This window comes from Melospiza melodia, chromosome 8 (genome assembly GCF_035770615.1).
Source record: "Melospiza melodia melodia isolate bMelMel2 chromosome 8, bMelMel2.pri, whole genome shotgun sequence".
NCBI lineage: Eukaryota > Metazoa > Chordata > Aves > Passeriformes > Passerellidae > Melospiza > Melospiza melodia.
This window is the reverse complement of record NC_086201.1, coordinates 20,064,242-20,087,843: the sequence shown is the minus strand read 5'-3', so window position 1 is coordinate 20,087,843 and position 23,602 is coordinate 20,064,242. Positions and strand designations below refer to the sequence as shown.

Sequence of the window (23,602 nt, the reverse complement as noted above, 5' to 3'; positions counted from 1 at the left end):
CATTTACATATCCATCTGAACACACAAGTAAACTGAAAACTTTGTGAACACTTATTTAATAATATAAAAGTGACATTTCCTTCAGAAAGAATTTGATTTTTAACATTCAGTGATGCATTCACTAAGATTAATGTCTAAATGGAATGATTGGATTTTGATGAGAACCGTGTGAAGCTTTGAGCAAAAAGAATAATCTTAAACCAGCTGAAAGGCAGCAGGTGTGCTAAGCTAGGAGAAAATTTCGGTGGAATGGAGAACTAGTTCTGCTTCTAAGGCTTTTTGGAGTATATTATAGCATGTGTCTTTTATTTACATGAATCAAAAGAAATGTATCTGAATTTTATAATTTATTTTCGTGGTTATTTTGGTTTTATTATCCTTTGGGGTTTTTTTGTTTTTTTTTTAATAGGAAAGCATAGTGGTTTTACAATAATGAGGGTATTCTTTGGATTTATTGCTTCCATTGCTTGTAAAGGCAGTGCATTTGATTTATGCTTTTTTTTATGCTGGTCTGCATGTGCAGTGTGTAATTTTAGTGCTACCTAGAATTTCTCTATTCTTCTCTGTTAAGCTGTATTGAGGGGGAGGAGAGTGTCTTGTGAAGGGAAGTGGTTTTAGCTATACCTTTTTATTCTGTGGAAAAAGGGTATCAAATATAATCCATGGTTTTTTACAGGTAGTGATCTCATCCTGACCTCACGGGCTGCTGTCCTGTGTTGTGTGTATACCGTGTAACCCCTTTGCAGTGTGGGCAGGGCTTTGCACAGCAGTGTAACACCGGCCCTGAGCAGTCTGTGCTGAGGCAGGTGCTGACATTCTGTGGTGCTCCAGTGAGCTGAGCTACCTTGGCTGGGTAGCCTTGGACAGGGAGCTGAGAAGTGTGTGTGTGGTAATTTTGTGAAATTCCTAATATCCATCTGAGTTCTGGACATTCCAGCTGTCCTGGCAGAAGCACATCTGCTAACAGTACAAGGTGCTTTTAGGAAAAACAGATTTGTGTTTGGAAAGTGGACTTTAGTATCTGCCTTACTATGGAATTTAACAGTTAATATCTTGGCCCCTTAGCCCAGACAAGTTATACTGTATAACATCAATTTTTCTCTAATTGTCTTATTTGTATTTGGATGAAACCTTGCCCCATCTTACATATTTTATAGTATTTAATCAGTTCAGTTTACCTTGTTTCTAATAGCCATTTAATAACATAATTATGAGTCTCTGCAGATATTTTCTGTGCAGACTGTATTATTTAGAATACTTAACACATTTATAATAGTGTATGTAATTGAAAGGATTGAGGTCAGCATTGCTCTGTAAATTAGCAACTACATGGAAAAGTCTTGTCTTCTGTTTTGAAGACATGAAATCTCATACTTGTGCTATGCATTAATGGAATGTAATCTTAAAATATGTCCTGTGCTGATAGAGCCTGTCTGTGAGATATTCTGTGAATTCCTTTTGAAATCTGAATTATTTGAGTCAAAAGGGGGTTCCATGCCTTACAAATTCAAAGGCAACAGAACAGAAAATAGCAAAGTTGTTTAGAGTTTCTGTCTTCTTTTCTTGAGTTCTGATTATACTGGAGTACTGGTTTGGCACAACTAGGAATATGTAAGGAATATTTTTTAGAAGGGGTATTTGGAAAATGTGCTTCATCCGTTAGGCACAATGCACATTATCTAGTAATTGCTTTTTCTTCTTCCTCCTGAACATAAAGCTACTAATTTTTATCAGAGTCTTTCTGCACCATTGTAAAAATAATTCACAGATGCTTTTGCTTTCCTGTGCAGATTTTCAAGGTTTTTTTCATTTCTTTTTCCCTCACACAGCAATCTTTTGGAGAATTAAGCAGACCTATTTGGCTCCAGATAGCTGAGTCAGCTTACAGGTTCACTTTAGGCTCAATTGCTGGAGGTGAGTAATATTCTGCTTTCTGTTTCCAAGCTTGAGGTACTTAACACTGTTTTGCCAGACTACTTGATCTCATGTAAGGTGGATGTCTTGGTTATACATGTGTAAAATGGGATGTTGGAACCATTTTGGTTGTGTTATTCCCTTTCTTTCCTTTTCACTTGAATTCTAGAACCCCTCCACAGTCCTTTGAAACTATGCTAGTAACAGGTTTCTTTAATGGTAATTGAGATAGATGTTCTTCATCCTGCACACCTTGTTTTATGTAACAGTGTCATTCATTCTCCTTGAGACCCTTTTCCTAGACCTTCATTATTGTTCTTCCTTACCTCCAACATACCAGAGGTCTTACCAGCTTATCTATTCTTTGTGTTTAAATAAATGCTGTAGAAAATCATCACAATAATTACATACTACACCAGCAATGATGTTGCAGAAATAATGCTCTGGATGCTTTCTTGCAGCTGTTGGTGCTACTGCAGTGTATCCCATAGACCTGGTGAAAACTCGTATGCAGAATCAGCGCTCCACAGGTTCAGTCGTAGGAGAGTTGATGTACAAAAACAGCTTTGACTGCTTTAAAAAGGTTTTGCGTTTTGAAGGCTTTTTTGGTCTTTACAGAGGTAAGTGAATTAAAATAAAAAAAAATATATAAAGTCAGTAATTTTCTGTCACCCTTTTTTTATTTTAATACCTCAACAGCTGGTTTCCTAAGGGAAAATCAGAATACTTGATATCATGTCTAATTTTGCTTTCATTTCTGAGCTCAGTATTCTTCTTCCATTGCACACCCTTCATCATAAACAATTGCTGGGGAAAACTGGATTTTTTCTTGTTGTTAGTGATTTGCTCCTTGCTGCTTAAGTAACTTGAAGACCTAATTTTTGGGATGTAAGTGTTGAGGATATAATTGTAATCTCACAAAGGATTGCAACTTTTGGCTGTGGTCAGACATCAGGAGCAAATTATCATCTGAGGAAAGATTGGTTCTGCAGCAGATATTTTTTTTTAAGAGGCAAAAGACAGTAACTTGGAAATGTATCTGTAAACTGGATGCAAGATCTTGTGCCTCATACTTTGGAGATAGTCGGACTTGTTTTATAATTTTATCTTGTGAACAGAGGTTGCATTCTGCTGTTGAATTATGTTGCCCTGTTTTACTTTAAAATATGATCAGTGAAACTCAGAAAATTGTAATTTTGAAAAAGAATAAAACTCTAAGATACAGGTTAAGAATGCAGCTTTTTATCAATTAGGCTGAGCTTTAATCACTTTGGTAAAGTGACTTGCACACAGGGTACATGCTTGCCAGCCTTCTGAATAGATACTTAGTTGAATTCACTGTTTTTAATTCTAATTTCCCATAACTTTATGAAGTTCACAGTTTTCATAGGGATCAGCAAGGTATTTATTAATTGGCACACCTGCTTCTTTAGCTGCAGCAAACTCACGTGATGGCTACAGCATTTTGTTCTGCTTTGTGATGTGTTCTGGCAGAAAAGACACTGGGCAGTGTCCTTTATGGACAGTATCTAAGAAGTTTTTACATGTGAAAGAGCTAAAATGTCTAAAGAGTGTTTTGTGGTCTTTCAGGATTTTGCTCTGCAAGTAAGTAAGTAAGGGAAGGAATATGTTGGTGCAAAGTTAATGTAAGAGCTATAGTCTGTGTAAATTATGTCTTACTGGTAAATTGTTTTCTTTTTTTGATGTTAAATCTTTCCTAAAAGGAAATACTTGAATTACATCTGAGACTGATTGTACAGTACTGTTTTCTTTCTCTTGCCCCCCCCCCACTCTATTTTTGCACAGCAGCATTTAAAATAACTTGTTATTTTATTTTTGTTTCTGACCTTATTCAAGCACTTTGAAATCAAGGATGATTCCATTGATGAGTTAAAAGCAGTGTTTTACACTTGAAAAGAAAAATTCTTGTTTGAAAGAATGTTAGATTGCTGAAGTTTTTAATAGCCTGTTTAATAATTGTTTTTAAGATTGTTTAGGATAAGAAGTTCATGTAGTTGTTTTGACACTGTACAGTTAATGGTCAGCGTGATGCTAAGATTTGGACTCAGAGATTTAGGTGGTCTGTTGGAAGTATGTTAAACTAGACAGCAGAAACACTTATGGAGTTTACTGTGGGTCTGTTACTGGGTTCTTGTATTCCTGAGCTGGATTATCCTAATTGCATTGTAATTCCACAATACATCTATACCATAATATAAAGGTACAATGTAGTTGTTTTCTCTATTTCAAAAAACAGAATTGAACACAAACTGGAAATGATATAATTCTAAATAAAAACTTAGATTTTTGGTCAAGAAAATAAAGACACTTATGAGTCTTGGCATCCAGCTTCAGAATTAATTAAGTTTCTTCTCAGGTTCCTACTAGCCCATGCTGTGTCCCAGGTTCTGTGGCACACCAAATGTGTGTGCCCAGTGAGTTCAGCTACATAACAAAAGGAAGTGGGGGGATTGTCTTGCAGTGTTTCGTCTGGTGACTTTGGGTTTTTTAAGTATAGGCATTGCAGAACTAGGTTGTCTTTTCATGGTAGATTGGAAATTCAGGCTGGGAAGGCACCATTTCTTTTTGTTACTGTCAACCTTTCTTTGTGTTTAATAGCTACCTTTTCTCAGCATAGTAAGTCTGTAAATGGCACAGAAAGTACTGTGTTGGAAGAACACACTACATTTGTGTATTAACTGCTGCACTTTCTATTAAGGCACCTTTGTTCTGAACTTCCTTTTAAGGAAGTAGTAAAAAAATTCTGCAGAATGAGAACTTCTGGGAATTTTGAATTTTTAGCTATGATTTCTCTGTACTTAACAAATAGTGGAAAGTGGCATTGGTGCAGTTTTGTTGCTGTGGGTTTTTTTGTTACTTAACTGGCAAACATTTTTGACAAAATGATATTTCATAACTATGGAATAACATTAGGAAGTGACCATATCCAATAAAAATAACTTTCTTTTAAGTTTTATGATCTATACCTATGCCAAAACAACCATGGAGAAGATGGGATTAAAAAAAACAGATGCTGTTATGATGTGTTATGTTTGGAAGTTAAGACTGCCATCTACTGATTTTTTTCTTAAACCTATTAGTTCCTAGAAAAGTGCATGTGCGTTTTTGAAATGACAGTTCATGTTCATAGTAGCATTTTCCAGGACCAAGGGCCTTGCCAAAATCAGTTTCTGTCCACTAATCCCTCCTCTTAGTAAGATTAAAAAATGCTCATTAGTTATAGGGTTTAAAGAAGTTCATGCTTCCATGTTGAACTGAACAAGAGAAAATCTTCTTATCCTTAGTTGACTCAAGTCTTCAGAAAACCCAGGTTAGTGAGTCAAGTAGAAGTGAGTTGATAAATTATCATAATCATGTGTCTATCTCACAACTACTATCCCATCTTTAAAAGTGATTGGAAGCTTTATGGGAAAATTATGCTCAGGGGCTAAAAAAGTCAAACAAACTTTTCTGTAGTAGATATATCCAAGGTTTATGTTTGGTCCTTAAACTTTTTTCCTTCTGTACTGCAATAGCATCAGGCTTGACTTAGTTGAGGAAGGCAGATCTGGTCACACATTTCATTATAATTTTCAACAGAAACTATAATATAAAATTATACTGGTATGCTATGCAGTGCTCTAGCAGCATCCCATACTTAAATGCCATCCACCTCCAAGGCTAGTCCTTGTGCAGAAAGGCATTTCTGTACAGCACTGATAAAATACTATTTTCTCTATTAGGAAGATAATGTTGCCTTATGATGTCTTTGTTTCTATAGGCTTGTTACCACAGCTGATAGGTGTTGCTCCAGAAAAGGCTATTAAGCTAACTGTACGTATCTTTTTTTTTTTTTCTTTCCTCCCTGGCATCCTTTTGTTAGTTAACATGCACAGGATTTATTTCCTAAAATGTGTGAGAGATGACCACTTACAAGCATTCTAACATATATGGCTACAGATTTACTTGATATATATTAATAAGGAAGAAGAATAACTTCAAACAGTGTGTAATATATTGTATCTTTATTAGGTTAATGACTTTGTCAGAGACAAATTTACCAAGAAAGATGGTTCCATTCCATTGCTTGCAGAGATCCTTGCTGGAGGCTGTGTAAGTATCTGTCTTGTATTCCCAGGAAAAATTGATTCTCAGTCACGTCCAGAATAGTTGGAATGACAGTTAATGGGTGTGCTTTGTCAATTTGAGCAGGAGTGCTCTTTTTTTCTCCCAGTCACAAGAACTAAAAAAAGTACTATTTCTGTTTGGAAAGCATAGCATACTTCTGAATTAAGTTCTCTTGGAACAATGTGCTTAAGCAACTTATTTTGGCCCAGTTTATAACTTTCAGTTTCAGCAGTGGTTTCATTCACAAAGTCTGAAGAAGAGGGTGCCCTGTTCTCCCTTTCCATATGTTCTGCTGGGTTGCCATTCATCATTAGTTTGGGAAAATACAGGTGCTCCTTGAGAGTGGATTATAGCCATGATTAAATTTCCTTCAGGGGAGGGATGGAGATGTCTAGAATGGTTTAAGGAAATCTAATTCTAGCTGAAGATTTTAAGAAGGAAAAGAAATACACTCTTCAACTTGCTGTATGTGAAAATTTTACTGTTGTGAAAAGATGGAAAAAATTAACAATATAGCCTTACCTTTCATGTAACATGTATAAGTGAATTGTCTTTTTAAATAACTTCGTATAAAATGCAGCTATGTTACTCCAGATGCTAATTACATCCCTCATCTAAATACAGTTAAAAAACAAACCATGTTTTTGTTGAAATTGAGGGCTGTAATTCAGTGGATGTTTTAGCAATCTGTAAGTGGTTTGACTTGATATTGATGCTGGATTTCTTTTGGTTTTGCACGTTGGCTAATTTCATTTGTGGGATTCCCCGACAGTTGTTAACCCTATAATATGTTAAGGGCTTGAGTTGGATTTCTTTTGTAGCAGAGAACACTAATGACTTCCAGTTGAGTAGGCTGACAGGCTGGTATAAAACCTCCTTGGCTTACAACAAAACCTGGGGCAGAAAGGTTGTTGACCTCTGCAAACTTTTAATTCAAAGAAACAGCCCTGAAGGGAGGCTGCTTATAGTTCTGCCTGATTGAATTTGGCAGCCCGGTACATGCTTGAGTCTTCACCTGTCAGTGTACAAAGTTTATTTTCTGAGAAATGTGAGAAAGCAGCTCTAATGCATAGCTAGCAGAAGAGTAACCTTTTTCTGGGAAGCTCAGTAACACAGAAAGCAAATACAGGTCATCTGTATGGAGAATAGAATTCATTTGTGGTTGTGTTGTGCTTAAATTCATAATTAAAGTCAAACATCTGATAATTTTATTATTTTGTACTGAAATATGTAATACTAAATTCAATCTATATTAGAGCCTTTTTCACTTGCCAGGTACTCCTGTTTCAAAATAATTGCATTGTTTTACTGTAGTGAACCTGCAAAAATTGGGGAGAAATTGAGTTTCAGATAAGCTTTCAGAGATTTAGGTGTTTTTTGAAGATGGACAGATTTCTAGGCTGTCCAAAAACAGCACCTTCTAGCTGACTGTCTGAGCTGGTATTTTCATCTCCTTTTTCAAGGTAATATTAATCTCACTCAATCTGGGAGAATTTTAAACAAAATTATAGAACTGTTGGTCCCAGTTTAGCAACCTGAGGGGTGTTTCTTTGAGCTTCCTCTGGATCATCTGATATCTTACCAGCTGAAGACTTTTTTGTCTCTGCTATTGCTTAGTTCAATTTTAGCAATTCCACTTCTTCCTGGATAGCAGAATCTTTGTTAGGAAGCCTGTAAGGTTAAGAGTCTGAAAATATCAGTTGACTAAAGCTGGGGCAATTAGACATTAGTCTCTCGTTTTTCATCCTCAGACCTTTTCATTCTCATTTTGGCAGCTCTTTTCTGTGTTGACTTGCTTGGAAATAATGTTGGTCATCACACTTCTGTTGTTACTGTGTTCTGTTTTTCTAGAAAATATTATGGGGCGCAACCAACAATTCCATCCAAGGACGGGCCACAAGTAGGGGCACAAAAGGCTTTGTGTTTGGGGGATGCTACCTTTCATTTTTCCTTTATTCTCTTCCTTCTCTCTCTGTTAGTACAAAATGATGGTTTAATGTGGGAATGTTTGGATTTTATATATGCCAAAATTATTTTCAGCATTTAGATTTGGGTAAGTCAGGTTTTTGTGGCTTTTTGTTACTGTTTGTTACTTAAAACACTTAAGTATTTTGCTAATAGTATACTATAAATATAGGCTAAAATAAAACCGTACTTTTTTACCTTGTCATAATATCAGAAGAAATAGCATTATTCCCACATGTACTTCTCAGAGATGGACTTCCTGCTGTCTCTGACCCTCACTTGCCTGTGTTTAGTGTTGAACTATCTCCTCATTAACAGGAGTAATGCAGTTTTGGATCATGTCTGGTATGGAACTGCTGGTGGATAAGCAAGATGAGCAAGGCATATTTTCGGCTATTTTACAGAGCTTACAGCAGAGACCTTTCATACTTTCAAAAGCCTTCCCTCTTGCAAGGTATACAAAAGCACATTGTGCATGCCACAGTCCTCAAACAGCAGTCAGAAGAGTTCTTGTGAGGAAGTGGAGGCAGCTTGGGAAAGGTTCCAGCAGACATGGCAAATTCTCCTCTCTGGATGGCAGTGCTGTATCAGAGCTTATGTACAGTGTTACAGTTTTCTAAGACCCACACACAAGGACGGGTGAAGCCTTTGACATTATGACAGTTCAGGGCGGTTCAGAGGCCCTGTGTAGGCTGGCCAGAATCCTCAGCTCTGCAGTATCTGGAAGCAGTGCTGTGCTGTCCAGCAAAGGAATGGCTCTCCTCCAGAAACGCTGACACTGAGAGACTGCATCACTTTGGCCAAAATCTTACTGCTCAGGCTCCAATCATTCTCAGCTTCTGTCAGCTTGTGGAATAAAGCAGTGCTGGCAGTAAGGAGAAACATTGTCATTCTCACAGCAGCTACCAAAGACTTCTCCCAGGCAGTGCCTGTTCGTGTGGTCAGCTGCCTGTCTGTTGTCTTTCCTTCCTCCCTGCAGGGCAGGGACCTCCCGCAGGCAGCCCGTGCCCTATGCTCCTTTAAACCTTCCTGCTGCTGCTGGGCAATGTAAATGTCACTGGAAAGTGCAGGGTCTGCTCTGTCAGAGCCCAAATATTCCCAGCTGCTCTCAAGCTGCAGCTGTATTTGAAAACTGCAGAGCAGCTACGTTGGGCAGCTCAGTTACAGCAGTCAGGTCGTACCTGTCAATGAAAGGGCTCTTGTTCCTGATGGATGAAACTGATATCCCATCTTCCTACCTGCCTGCAGTATGCTGGTTTGTTGATCATTAACAGCACTGTCCATATTTACACATGTTCAGGGCAAACAATTTCTTTCCCTACTGTTACTGTAATTAATTGAATTAAATTCTGTTGTAATTCAGTGATTAACCTGCATTCCTGAAGTTTTCAGCTCCCATTAGCTTTGAGTTGCAGGGGGGCTGAGTGAAGCTTTGGCAATGCTTTCCTCTATCCCAGCAGAGGCCTGGGAGGCAGAGAGCCCATGCCTGATATGGACAGTGCTTCCCAGAGCAGCTTACATGCATGGCACATGTGAGTACATGGTGAAGGGCAAGGTGCTCTAGGGAGCTGCTCTTCCTCACTTGGGAAGCAGTGCTGAAGCAGACACCTAGTGCTGTGCAAATGATTCATGGTTACTGCTACAGTGGACAGAGGTACTGTGAGTTTAGCCTCTAATTCCTATGAGTTACATGGGAATAAATAGATTCTTCCCATGCTGTGCGTGGTGCTTAATATTTTGAATGGATGAATTGTGTTTAATCAGAAAGATGTTTTTGCTTTATGCTGTAGGAAGAAAGATGATTTGGAGTGCCAGGCAGAAAGGGTCTTGGGAACCTTTGGAGATGTGGGCAATGCATCCGTTGATAATTAGAGGTTGGGTTGTGTGTATGTGTGTTTGTGTTTGCACATACATACACAGAGAGATTCCGATTTACCACTGATTTTGAAGTTTTGATAAACATTAAATCTAAGATTCAGTCCAAATATTTTTGGTATACTTGTAAGAAATAATTTTCATACATATTTATGCATATATATATACATGCACACAAAAATGCATATAGGTGTTATCAGGCAAACAGGAATGTGTCAAATATTTTGTTTGGAAAAAATAATGTTAAATGTTGATGGTTTTGTTTAACAAGAACAAAAATAAAGAGTTACAGACTGCTTTTCCTTCAAAATCCTGAAGATATGTTACTTCTTTTGTTATGCTTTAAAAAAATAAGTGAGAAGCAGAATTAAACTTTACTACTTTATCTTGATTTCTATTGTGGACATTTAAAACCGGGAGAAAATGATTGTTTAATGAAAGAGACAGTAAGCTCACTCTAGGTTCATTGAACCATGTCAGCTTTGCCTAGAGAAAGAAATGCAAGTTCTTTTGATGTTTTTAAACAAGACTGTTTCAAGTAACATCTTATTTTAGCTGCTTCTTTGGGACATAGTTGTGGTCCAGGATGTGGTGGTTTCTAAAAGGAAGGAAGGAAGGGCTTGAAGTAGGCCTCTCCCCTTTGGAGCATATGCCTCTCGGGTGGAATTGGAAAGGGCAAGAGGTCTCATGTTGCAGGGTCATTTGTGTATTTCCTTCAGCCTTTGGCATGTCATGGGGCGTTTGCTGTGGGATCTCAAACTACATCTTTTCTCTCATAACCTTTGCTGTCAGATTTAGTTCCTTTATTTGCTCCTTGTAGAGTTATTTTACATGACATTAAGGTTAAGTAGAAGCTTTTATTACTGGTATTTTTGATGTGTATGAATAACCTCCATTCAGAAACAAATTTGTCAACCTTTTTTAAAGTGTCTGTTGCAATTTATGTGTGAAGCGAGGATTTATGAGAGAGCAATCTAGATTTACTGCACCATCTCCAAAAGCAATTCAGGGAGTGCAATGTATACCTCTGTGTGCATATACACTTGCACATGTATTTATCATACAGAGCTGACAGCTGAAGTAAGAGACTTTGAAAAAGAATGATGCTGATTGCTAATGATTTGCACAGGAGCGTGGAGGTTTGTACTGCAAACCTACATGCTTCCAGTTCATTTTTATTTGGAGATCCTTTGTGTCATTTTCCTCTGCATCCTTTTCTGCAGTGCTCTTCTCCTCTCCAAGGCAGCACTTTCCTCTGCCTCACACATCCTTTGTCACACCTTTTACTTAAATAGAAAACACAGACAAACGAAAAAACCACCCTTGCATTCATTCTTTCAAAAATGAAAATGGGAGTTTTCTTGCGTTACATGTTCTGTATTAAAGTCAAAGCTTGTCCTGCCTGTGCTTGTGATGTGTTGAGGGACCTAACTCAGATGTGCCACTCCACTGAATGCAGTGCTCCTCTTCCTGTGAGTCAAATCACTGCTGGGCAGAAAAGTTTGTCAAGCTCCAAGTAGAACAGCCAAAGTCAAGGCTTGGGTAGCAGGACATACTGCTAACAGGGGCTGTTTAGGTGGGTACCTAGGTAGTTACAGCTCTTTTGGAGAAAGCTGCCTGTTGGGAAGTCTGTCAGCACTGTAAATACTCAGTGTTCAAAGTGTTGATGTAATTGAAGAGCTTTTTGATGGGGTTTCTACTGATAAGTGTAGGTTTTTCCTTGTATTTTATTTTGCTTAATAACCTGACCACCAAATCATCTTTTTATGCTGATGGATTACATAATTCCATTTTTGCTATATAGAATTTGTAACATTGTATTTCTAATTAGTGTTGCTACTAAATTATTAAAATGTGCTGTGTTCAGTGTATTTTGCTTTCTGTATCAGAAGAGTGCCATGGCTGATTTTAACAGAAAGGTAAACCTAGGAGAAGAAAATGTTAATTACAGGAAGATTGAATTCAGGTTAGAAAATAGAAATGTTTACAAATTGGCCTATTTGTGTTTCTGTAGTGGCTGTTGGGCAAATAGGAAGAGTTATTTTGGCTGCTCGGCAGGGTGTGCTAATTTTTAACATCAAAAATAAAAAATGGAATTTCACTTATACATGTACACAAATAATACATATTTAATAGATGGGTAGCTGGTATTTGTCTAGAAGGAGTGAATTTCTAGCTTAGTGTTGCAATCTAAAGTTACTTGAATTTTTTTTGTGTGGTCCATTGTATTATGTAGTGAGAACACACTGCTTAACATTTTATCCACCAAAATTATTTTTTAAAAGATACAGGGAAATGGTCAACATTTGAAATTATTTTATGCTTAATGCAATGCAAACAAACAAAAATAAAAGGTTAACAGAATTTGCCAGATGCAAATTTTATAAATTTTATTTAGATTGGAACTTTGCTTAGCAAAACAGCCATATCATCTTGCATGCATAGGTGTGTATAAACTGGAAAAGGTGAGATGAGAAGTAAAGAGAGTCTAAAGAATGCCTTTGGACATAGGAATGGTGTCAGATAACTGAGTAAACACAGTGCAGTAAGTCCAAGGAACATAGAAAGTCTGGAAGTTCTTGTGGTCTTCCTGATGATTGCAACAAATGTCCACAAAAATATGAGCTTTGATTTGCTTTCAGAGAGGTGAAGAAGTGAGGGAATAAAATTAAGCTTAACTGTATAGACTCATTATTTGAGTGGGAAGTGTTAAAAACAGTAATTACTACAATGGAAATAATTAATCAAAAGCAGCAGTTGATCTCCCACTATTTCAGTCAAGGTACTTCAGCAAAGCTGTTGCAGTGATGATTTTCAGTGTCAATATTGAGTGAAGTGATAAACAGGGTTTGCAGTAAAAGGCTGTCAGTCCTCAGCAAAGGCTCAGTGAAGTATGGGCTGCTTGCTCAGTGAAGGTGTTGATGCTTCTTGCCCCCAGCCCATAGACACTGCTGAAGTGCTGGGTCACTCTCAGTAAGAGCTGATGAGGGTTGCAATGCTCTTTTGTCTCTAGGCTAGAATAATTCAGATTGCCAGTTTCTAAACTGTGTATCAGGGCTAATCTCACATTTATTCTGCCTGCTGCTGCAGAGGGGAAGATTGTGCTGGATGCAGAAAGGATTAGTGTTCATCAGTTGTCAATCAGTTAGCAGAGAACACCATGCAGGTTCTTCAGGAGATGCTGTATCAGACTTCACCACACCCCTGTATGCACAGCCCCCTCCCAATCCCTCAGCATCACAAAAAGAGTTTATTGCTTGGGCAGTTTAGATGTGGTAAAAAGTTTTAACTGCAGATGTTCTGCATCTGTTTACTTCAGTAAAATTTGATGGGTAGGATGAATCAATCAGAATTAAGAGGAGTTTTTATATTGTGCAAGGAATGCTTTCTAGAGTTGGCTGTATTCAAGCAGTTATATGCCACAATTTTAAGGAACTGGGTTTAATTTTTAAATTAAAGAAGGTGGCTTAGGAAGAGGGGAGCATAACAAGCTTGGTAAAATATAGCTGGATTGTGATGAACCACAAACTTCTTCAGAAGTGAATGGTAGTACCTACAGCAAACCAGGAAGAAATCTAAACATGTCTTTCTAAAGAGGTTTAAAAACTCTGAAACCAAACTGTTGGATTGAATCTCTCTCAAACGTGGGACACATTTCTTTGTAAGTCTTTAGCTAAAGTGCAGGGTCAGAAGCAGCTTTACAACGCTACCGCTAGGAAGTTTGCAAGACAGTCCTTCAACACTGCTAACAGAGTATTTCCTTCAAGTAAAATCTGTCATGCCCAGCTCAAAGATCTGACTCTTGTTTCTATCTAGTATCGTATTTTGAAATATTAGTCTTCCTATTTAAATTTTATATTTTGTTTCCACTTAGGACTATTACAGGCTGCTAAACAAAACTCCAAACACCTTTTCTAATAATTTAAAATTACACTGTTAAATGCAAATTTACCTTTTAAACAGCATCACTTCTAAATGCAAATAGCATGTCTACACATTGGTGATGGATTATTATTGAATAAACATAAGGTCTTTAAGTGTATTTGATGCTCTAGTAGCACAAGTGTAATGATTATTTTGGTTTAGTATTTCCTGTAATATCTGATAGACTTTTAAACATAGAAATGACTTCTAGAAAGTGATGTCTAGGAGAAAAGCAGAGACAAACTGAATTAATTCACCTCAGGGGGCTATAAAAATATATATGTAAAAATCTATTTTTACAAACCCATGATTTCTGATCCAGGTCTTTTGACTTCCAGACAGGTACTTTATTAAATCTCTCTCATATATTTTTACATGAGAATATCAGCCAATGCAGTGAGAAGTGAAGGCACTCATCACATTGCAAAAGTCAATATGTCACCACATGCTCTAGCAATGCAATTTACTTTCTTTTTCTTTGGGTTTGCAGGCAGGAGGTTCCCAGGTCATCTTCACTAATCCTCTGGAGATTGTAAAGATTCGGTTGCAGGTAGCAGGAGAAATTACTACAGGACCCAGAGTCAGTGCTCTGTCTGTTATAAAAGATTTAGGCTTTCTTGGTCTTTATAAGGTATGTACTTCTGCTTTGAGTGCCTTCATCATTTTATGCTAAACTTCTATACTGTTGAAACAAAAACTATTAAGAACAAAGACATCTTTTGAATTTAAAACCAATCTCTTCCTGCAGGGCAGCCCCACAGTGGAAAACTGAAGAAAACTCACTTCTATATTAATGGCAGTGGGATACAAAAAAATACTCCCCCTTCTATTCTATCCTTTTGGGCTTTTAAACCAAGCTACAGGGAGCCCTGTATTGCAGACCTGCTGGCTTCTGGCACTGCTCATTTCATTTGGTGGGGTTTTGTGAAAAGTTTCTTTAGCTTTCCCTGTGCGTTTTTCTTATATTTATTTTGAATCTCTGTATCTCTATTGTTATCTTTGCAGCAGGATATTCTCTTTGTCTTAATAATTTGATGGCAGTGAAACAGTAGTGAAGTTTAGTAGGATTCAGATTTTTAAGAAGTTAAGTGGTGGGATTTGTCAATAAATTCCACTGAAAAAAGCCTGTTCTGTATGGTACTTCAAGAAAATGCCAGTCAACAGATTCCTTCCCTGCAGGTATACTTACTGCCATCATTACAGATCAGGTGTAATGGAGCAGAAGCTATTAGTTTCCTTAAACAAGGAAGAGTGTTTCTTCCTGTATCTTCTGCCAGTGCAAGGGGTAATACGTAAATTCAGCAGTTATATTAGCTGTGCACTTACAAAACATTCCTTTATGTGATTTGCCCATAGACCTGCAATAATACTATAAAAGTGTGCACATTTATTTTTAGAGCTGAAGATTTTGTTTTGAATTTGGTAGATGAGATTCGTGACGATTGTGTTTCCTTTTTAAACAGTACCCAATTTGCAGTGTTTTTTCTTCTCTTTTTGCTAATTTTCCAGTGCAGCTTCTTTGGTGAGGTCTTATAGTGCTCACTGGTATTTTAGTAGTGCTTTTGTGTTTGGTGGAATAAAGGCTGGCAGGGACTGGTCTTGCTGTTTCCCTAGTTGTCAGAAAGACATAAGGACTGATCTCTGTCACTTCTTTCATTGCCTTTGGACACATACACATAGTGTGTAAAAAGTATTTATCCTATGTACTGATGGCAGGATTGATGTAATGTATAAGTTACCTAAATTATACATAAACCTTGAATCCTCCTCATTCCAGACCCTTAGTTTAGATATGCCTTATTCTTATTTTCAAGTTCTCTGTATCATCTGTTTCCTGAGACATTTTATTTTCTGTGTTGTTTATGTAGTAGATCAAATGACTTTGTACTTTCAGGGCTCAGGCTGCTTGCTGGATATCAATTTTAGCCTTATTTACAGAATTTATTTGCATTATGTCTCTTTTCTCTGTGTCAGGGTGCCAAAGCATGTTTCCTCAGAGACATTCCCTTTTCTGCAATCTACTTTCCGGTTTATGCTCATAGTAAAATGATGTTTGCTGATGAAAGTGGCCATGTGGGAGGGCTTAATCTCCTTGCAGCTGGAGCCATTGCAGGTAATTTTGCAGAATGTTTCCTAAAAGTAATTTTCTTTTCTTTTAGTGAGTAATATTTAATATTCATTCAGTAGCCCCATATAAAGGAAGGGTACTGTACCATTGTATCTGATTTAATCTAAATTTGATCACTGTTATCCTTAGTGGGAGGCGATGTAATTTTGATGAGAGCTAATTACATTTGCATAATGTGGATAAACAGCGTAATGCAGCTCAGCAACTTGTAGTCAAATTTGATCTGTCTGTCTCAATGGGGTTTTACTTGTTACTGAGCTCTCAGAGTTGAAGGCTAATTTGAATCTTTGATGAACATAAAATGAGAGGTCGTAAGAGCTAAGAAGAAAATGACTTACCCAGGTTTGGATTGTGGAGTAACTGAAAAGAAACTTTGTTGTAATATAATTGCTGAAAATAGGGCATTAGTTTGTCAAGAAGATGAAGTACCATACTCTGAAATTTAAAATACTTTACAGCATCTCAAACAAATTTACTATAAAGACAATATGCAGCTGTGATAAAAAGTTTTTGCTAAAGGCAAGTGGTGTAAAAATAGTAAATGCAGGAACTAAAGTGGTGGATATTTAAACATATAGAGGACGAGCTCAGCAGATGAAAACCAGTATCTGCACACAGCCCTGCAACTGTGAATGATTCAGTGTCAGAATCTGCAGTTCAGAAACATCCCCTGGGCTCAGCAAGACCTTTTGCTACTTGTTACAGTTGTAAAGGACCGCTATATAGATATTTACACCAATTGTGAGTGCCTGTATGTGAATAGCAGTTTCCCATATTGGACTTGACACATAAGCTTGGCTGCACCTTCTCTGTGCCAGTTGGTGTGTTCCTCATGCCAGAGGGAAGGGACACCACCTAGGAAACATCTAACAGATTTGTAGCCCTGCTCATTCTTTAGTATTGCAGAGCTGCCAGAAATGGAAAATTATTTAGCTTATATACATACAATACTCATATATATTATTGATTTGTATTTCCTATAAGACTTTTGAGACTGCAAGCTTCACAGTTTCTCTTTGTTTCATTAGTGTTTCTGTGTTGCTCATACTAAGGGATGAACCCTATTAAAATGTATGTAAATTTCATAGGCCTAGTTTTATAGCATGTATAGGAATCTGCCTCTCTGAATTGCAAATTTCACATTCTCAATTGCTCACTCAGTCCCGGTTACACGTGCACAGCAGGCAAGAATACAGTCTGAAGGGATCTGCCTGTCAGGAAAATCTGCATATGATTGCTGTCTGTGTATGCTTGCAGCCTTAACTGCAGTGCTTCTGTGTTTGTATAAAACCTCCTGGATTGGTCAGTGACACTTCACAGTTTATCATCACTTATGCAAACAGTTACTTGTTAACATTTTTAATTCATTGTTAACCAGTTGTTAAAGTTTAACACAAGTCAAAATTAATTTCATTATTTTAAGTCAGAAGATGGTTCCTCTTTTTAGGGAGATTAAGTTTTTATAGTATTTAGAAGTATTCAGAAATATCTCAGATATATATCTCAGATATCTCAGATATCTCAGTTATATACTGTGGAGTATGTTTCTGAAAACTTTCTCCTTTCCTTTGACTAGAAAGCCGAGAGTGGTGCCTTGGAAGTGGAGATTTGTTCTTCCATCACTGTTGGCTAATATCACGCTGTTGGTACTAAGCAGACTTGTAAAACACCTTCATTGTCCTCAATCTTTTTATGGCTTGCCTACTGAAGTAAGCAGCATCTATTCTCCTACAGAACAGTCCAACCAGCGGTTTAGACATATTTCTATAGAACAGAGGCTTTAAGCAGTAGTTTTTCTCATCAACACCTTTAACAAATGGAGGCATAGGATTCAATTTCCAAATCAATCACCTATGTAATTTGCAAAATACATTGCAGAGTATAAACAAACACAGTAAATTTGCACAACTGATTTTTATACATTACATAAGTATAGCAAATTTTATCTTGTTTCAAACTACTGCTACAGCCAGACCACAAGAAGATGCTGAGAACGGGTTTTGATAGTTTATTTCCTTTACTACCAGTTTCAGCCTTTAAATTTAGAAGAAAGAATTATTATCTCAGGCACAACAGTTTATATAAGCATCAAGAATAAGAACCTGCATGTTTTGTAACGTCTAGCCCTTGTAAAAAATACGAAAGTTTGCACTTGTATTTTTCAGTTGGAAGTGTTTCATCTTTTACAAGATCCTTTGTGCAAATTAAATGTGGTTTTCTTCTAAAAGGTGTGCCTGCTGCTTCTTTGGTAACCCCTGCTGATGTCATCAAGACAAGACTGCAAGTGGCAGCTCGCGCTGGTCAGACAACATACAGTGGAGTTATTGACTGCTTCAGAAAGATTCTAAGGGAAGAAGGCCCTTCAGCTTTGTGGAAGGGAGCTGGAGGTGAGAAAAAAAATTATTAGGGCTGACCCCAAATCTGCAAATTAGCACTTGCTTTGTTAAGGACTCAAATCAGAACAGTATTTACAAGGTCTGATTGTGACAAACATAATACCTTGTTAAAAATGTTTAGCTTCTCTTCTGAGGAATTGTTTTATTTGTTTAACACTATGATTTGTAACATCTAACAGCTCGGGTGTTCAGATCTTCACCCCAGTTTGGTGTTACTTTGGTCACTTACGAACTTCTGCAGAGATGGTTGTATGTTGACTTTGGAGGCCAGTAAGTCAAATATTTGCTATTTACCTTGCACAAAACAACTGCCAAACACAAAGAAAAAACCCAGACCTTTTCATGGATAGGACCCATTAAAACTTGTTGACTTTGAGCATCTGTACTTAAAATTGCAGCATGTAAAAAAATTGCCCCATCCTTATATAATTGAGGGAAACTTGCACGCCACTTCTAACAGATGAGGAGGTAAAGAGCCATTTAATATTTATTTCAGTACCCTCATTTGTATTTCCATTGTAGCAAGATAGTTTTGTCCAGTTTCCTTGTGATACTGGAAGCTAAGAGAATTTACAAAAGTATCCATAAAAATGTAACTTCAACTTTGGTTTTGATTTATAACTAAGTAGTGGTCTGACCTCATTCACCTCACCATAGGAGTAATTAATCAAGGTCAGCTTTAACAGTCTTCCATATTCAGACAAAAGCCTTAAGTATTTAAGCTTGAATAAGTCTATTTAAAGGCCTTTCTTAAGAAATCTAGACTAACAAAATGACCTTTTTTCTTTGTTCAAACAGCAAACCCGCTGGATCAGAATCTACTCCAAAAACACGAATTTCAGATCTTCCTCCTGTTAACCCTGCACATATAGGAGGATACAGACTTGCTACAGCTACATTTGCTGGTATAGAAAATAAATTTGGTTTATATCTTCCAAAGTTTCGAGCTCCTGCCGCCACCTCAGCTCAAGCACACGGCAGCAGCTGAGTCCTGAAAAGATGTTTCAAATGAACAAAGTGATGCAGTGGGAAGAATTCACAAGAGTACTGCTGTATTATTTTCCAGTCAGCTGCATGTGTTCTAGCTGAACTGAGCTTGCAAATCTAATTGCTCCTTTCAAATATTCATACATACCTGCATTTATTTATTTACACACAAGGAACTGATTGAAGCTGTGGTTCTCTGCCTTGTTTTAACCAGTGGCATGAAGCTGTAGCCTAGACTCTGCCTTGCACAGCTTGCATTTAATGTTACTGTACATATTGTACATCTTTGTACAGAGACATCAGGGCATCTATACACATACATTTATATAATGGGTATTGCAGTTTAAAATAGTTTGAAATGTACAGATGTTTTGAAGGTGTTTTGTTAACAATCGTGACAATAAAATGTTTAAAAATGCTTGTGTCACTTCGCTTCTTTGCATTTACAGGAAGTTGTCTGGTATGACTGTGTTTCCCTCCACAGAGGAAATGTGAAAATCAGATGCACCCATTTAATGAATGGACAGGACAGGACAGAGCTCTGCAGGAACGCCCTTCACTGCTAGTTACAGCAAAGGAATTGAAATGCAGTGTGCTGGCTTGTAAGCGCTAGAGAACACGGTAATTAGATGAGCACATGCAATGTTTTATTTTGCAGCACTACTTTGTGACAAGGAATTCTCTCCAAATACATGGCAATACTAAATGTGTAATAGATACTACTTCTATGGTAGCATATTCAAAATACAATGAGAGATTTGCCAGTTACTGGCACACTCAAGAATTTTTACAGGGTTTATTACTCAGTGCCTTTTTTTTCCTGAATAGAAAACTTGTTACAAAAAATTGAAAGTATTCTTATTTCTAGATTGTTTCACCATGAGATTAGGTTATTCTGTGGGGACGAAAAACCTACTTTTGTATTATTTTTATAGGCAAAACTCATTGTTTATATTTACAGGTAAGTGGAAGTAAAAGGAGAAGAGAAAGGCTGAACTATTTCTGGCTAAGCATCCACCAAAAGTTTCCCTGGTATAGTACTGAAATGGAAAAATATCAGAGGAAATAGGGGAGTTGAGATTTCTGCTGTTGTGGAGGAAAATTAATCACACTGTCCTTGTGACCAGAGATGAGATGGGTGGTTACCAGCTTTGCTTACTGAAGGTTTACATGTTTCTTACAGGGTTAAACATCCTGGAATAGAGCATATCCAAAGGCTATAAACTGATTTCAGGTTCTGGTTTTCTATTTAGGTGACAGCAGGCCCATCAGGGTTTAAGTCAGTTTATGAAGAAATGGCTTATAAAGAACTGAACACTACACAGAGCAGCCTTCCTCCAGCTCTAGCCTCTGAGGAAGCTAAAAATTATTTTGGTGCTGAATAATAGTGAGCCAGAGGTTACAGTACACTGACCTTACAAGTCTGATCACCATTCTGCAATATGAATATAGATAACCCCATTAGAAGGCTTCCTGCTTTATTTGTTGTATTGTGTTTAAGGAATTTCTCGTTCCGTACTGTTTTCTGGATAGGGACACGCTTCTGGGAACTCTCTGCTGTAGCTATGAATTCTGTCTTGGGCTTTTCTAAATAGAGACAAAAATGGTGGGGACCCACTGCATTTAATCTTAGTCACAACTTGTTGGCTGCCTTGATCAAGGCCTTGGGAGACCTGACAATGCACAACAGCATTTGTATTTCTTGCAGCTCCAAAACTGGACAGTTTGACTCCCAGAATCTTCATTTACAGCATCTAGCCTTACTTTTGGTCTTAACGTTGCTGGTATGGCTTTTGCATTTTTAATCTGTACTCAGCTATTCTGTGAGGGAGGACCACAAGCAGGAATAAAGATAGAGTAGTATTAAATTTAATAATTGAGAATTATTAGAAGGCTGAAACTACACAAAACTAATGCCATGTGATCTGCATGAATGCAAAAGGAAGCCTTACCTACTGGACTTCTGAAAATAAAAGTGGGAGGGAAATGTATTATTCAATGAAAAGTAATCTCGAAAAATCCCACACAACCTACCAACCAAAAGCCAAGCAGACCTTTTCAAAGGTCTTCCCTCCCTTCAAAACCATCAAACTAAGAGAACTTCTGCTGTTTACAATTCTTCTGCCCAAAGGTACAAACCATCTCATGCTGTGCCTGTTCTTACACAGTTCACATGCTTCTCAGCTCAACAGAGCTGCTCTTGCAGGGTTGAGCAGAACACACAGGATAAAAGTCTGCACACTGAGCAGCTTGGCTGTGTTGGAAAGGGAGGGACACACACTCTTGAAATGCTAACACCAATGGAAGCTTGAACACATTTCACTTCCAGACCCACCAAAAAAGAAAACATTCTGAAAAAAGAATTGCTGTTACTGTTGTGTCTCCACAGGCTGCTCATTATAACAGAACTAAGAGAAGGAGAAAGAGAAAAAAAAACCTCTCAAAACTAAACAGAAAAGTTAAACAACAAAGAAACAATGACAATACTCCTGGACATGAAACTGATTGAGGAATATAAACCTATTTCCTATTTTTAAGCATATAAAACTAGCTCTTCTGGCAAAACAATAAGCTTGTAACAGATTAAGAACTAATGCAGAGTCCTAAATTAAAGAACACAAAACTGATTTAGTGCCTAATTAGTAAAACTCACAGTATTTATTAAAAAAAACCCCAAACCAACCCAAAAGAAACAGCCCCCCTGCAACCCATCATAATAGAAAACTTCATAATGTGCTAGGAAAAAAAAAAAAGTAACCTTTAGAGAAATTACAACCATTCTGTTTCAAGCCATTAAGAAGTCTTGTTTCAATAAAAATGTTAAAAATCAATAATAATAAAAATCTTGAACTCAGTACAGAAAATTAGTAGCAAGTCTGTAGTTAACACAATGAAAACCATCATGCAATAGAAATTAAGTTAAAAGTCTAGTTCCTTATCCTTTGGGAAAGAAAAATTTGATAACAGGAGCCTTTTTGCTATTGGCCAATTGCCCTGGCAGTAAGGGGTGGCTGAGGGTAGAAAACAAGCCTGTGATGTGTGAGTAAAACAGGATCAGCTCCCAGAAGCTCGGAACGACTGCAGGGACACAGATTAGAGGTCAGGGCAGCTGACGAGTGCTCATATAGTATTTATTTATGAATCAGTCTCACCTTTTAATGCACCAATTCAAACAAAAGGAAATCGGGATTAAATATGTATTTCATTAATTCAGGTCTGATTATCACATAAGTTTTTAACTACAGACAAATTTATATTCACATATATTACCCACTACCAGAGTCTGAGGCTTATCTATATATAAACAATGAAACTTGGAACATATGCATGCATATCATGGGTAATTTGAAGAGTTCAAAGTAAAGAATGCTTCAGAGATTTACTACCTAATGAAGGTTAGTCTGTAATACAGAAAGTTTTAGGAGCAAAACTTTTACTTTTCAGAAAGATATACTGTTTCAGATTGGACTTTACAGAGGCCAAGTAGCAAATTTGTACCAGGTTAGTGTTTCAGCAAAAGAAGATCCCTGCAAAGTCAAAGTTAACTGTATTAAAAGTTACACAGATCCAAGAACGTGCTTATAATTCATCTATAAAACAAAACAATGCAAGATCTGATTTTCAATGATCTTAATACATTTCATTTCAAAGTCCATTGCTGAATCCATCCATTCCTCCCTGTGCTGGGCTGGGGCTGACAGTGGGGTCTGGCTCCCCTGCAGGCAGGCAGGCAGGCAGGCAGCCCTAGGCCGGGATGCGGGTGGCAGCCTCCTCCTCGGCGTCGGCCCTGTTGGCGTTGATCTCCGCCAGCGTCCGCCCGAAGCGCGTCCACTCGTCCCCGCGGGGAACGGCGATTTGCTGTGACACACACAGTGTTACTGAAACCTCCTGAGAAACACAGCTCAGCTCTGCTCAATGGCACAGCACTTCCATCATGTTCACAAGAGGTTCCCATTCCACAGAAGCTTACCTTTATTCCAGTCTAAGCATCAAAAGCTCTAACTAATAAAGAAGCAGAATTTGAGACTTCTGCACTGAAGTATAAAATCACGTTATTATAAGCTTGTGCTATGTGTCTCCACCCGAGAGACTGCCTTCAAAGGGAATGCTAATGCTATATCCTCATGCCATCCATTAGCCCTGTACTACTGCAGTACACATACTTGCAAGAGCAGCCCCTTTCCTGTAAGAACAAAATCAAGGCTGTTCCATGGCAAAATTTTTGTTTGTTACTTCTCAAGCGAGGATCAGAATTCATATGTGCCACAGTTACAGAGAAGATAAA

General features: G+C 37.6%; 2 protein-coding genes across 7 annotated transcripts in view; one reads left to right on the top strand and one right to left on the bottom strand.

The window, feature by feature from the left end:
- Positions 1 to 19,735, top strand: part of SLC25A12 (solute carrier family 25 member 12) — a 45,163-nt gene extending 25,428 nt beyond the window's left edge. The window contains exons 10-18 of the mRNA XM_063162123.1: positions 1,830 to 1,914; positions 2,376 to 2,534; positions 5,696 to 5,748; positions 5,947 to 6,027; positions 14,297 to 14,437; positions 15,781 to 15,919; positions 18,163 to 18,321; positions 18,510 to 18,600; positions 19,129 to 19,735. Coding sequence (XP_063018193.1) covers positions 1,830 to 1,914; positions 2,376 to 2,534; positions 5,696 to 5,748; positions 5,947 to 6,027; positions 14,297 to 14,437; positions 15,781 to 15,919; positions 18,163 to 18,321; positions 18,510 to 18,600; positions 19,129 to 19,318 — 1,098 coding nt within the window. The 3' untranslated portion in view covers positions 19,319 to 19,735. The remainder of the gene's footprint in view (positions 1 to 1,829; positions 1,915 to 2,375; positions 2,535 to 5,695; positions 5,749 to 5,946; positions 6,028 to 14,296; positions 14,438 to 15,780; positions 15,920 to 18,162; positions 18,322 to 18,509; positions 18,601 to 19,128) is intronic.
- A 207-nt stretch (positions 19,736 to 19,942) lies between these two features.
- Positions 19,943 to 23,602, bottom strand: part of DYNC1I2 (dynein cytoplasmic 1 intermediate chain 2) — a 29,991-nt gene continuing 26,331 nt past the window's right edge. For all 6 annotated transcript variants that reach the window (XM_063162127.1, XM_063162126.1, XM_063162125.1 and 3 more), the window contains one exon: positions 19,943 to 23,175. In XM_063162127.1, the coding sequence (XP_063018197.1) occupies positions 23,062 to 23,175 (114 nt within the window). In that variant the 3' untranslated portion in view covers positions 19,943 to 23,061. The remainder of the gene's footprint in view (positions 23,176 to 23,602) is intronic.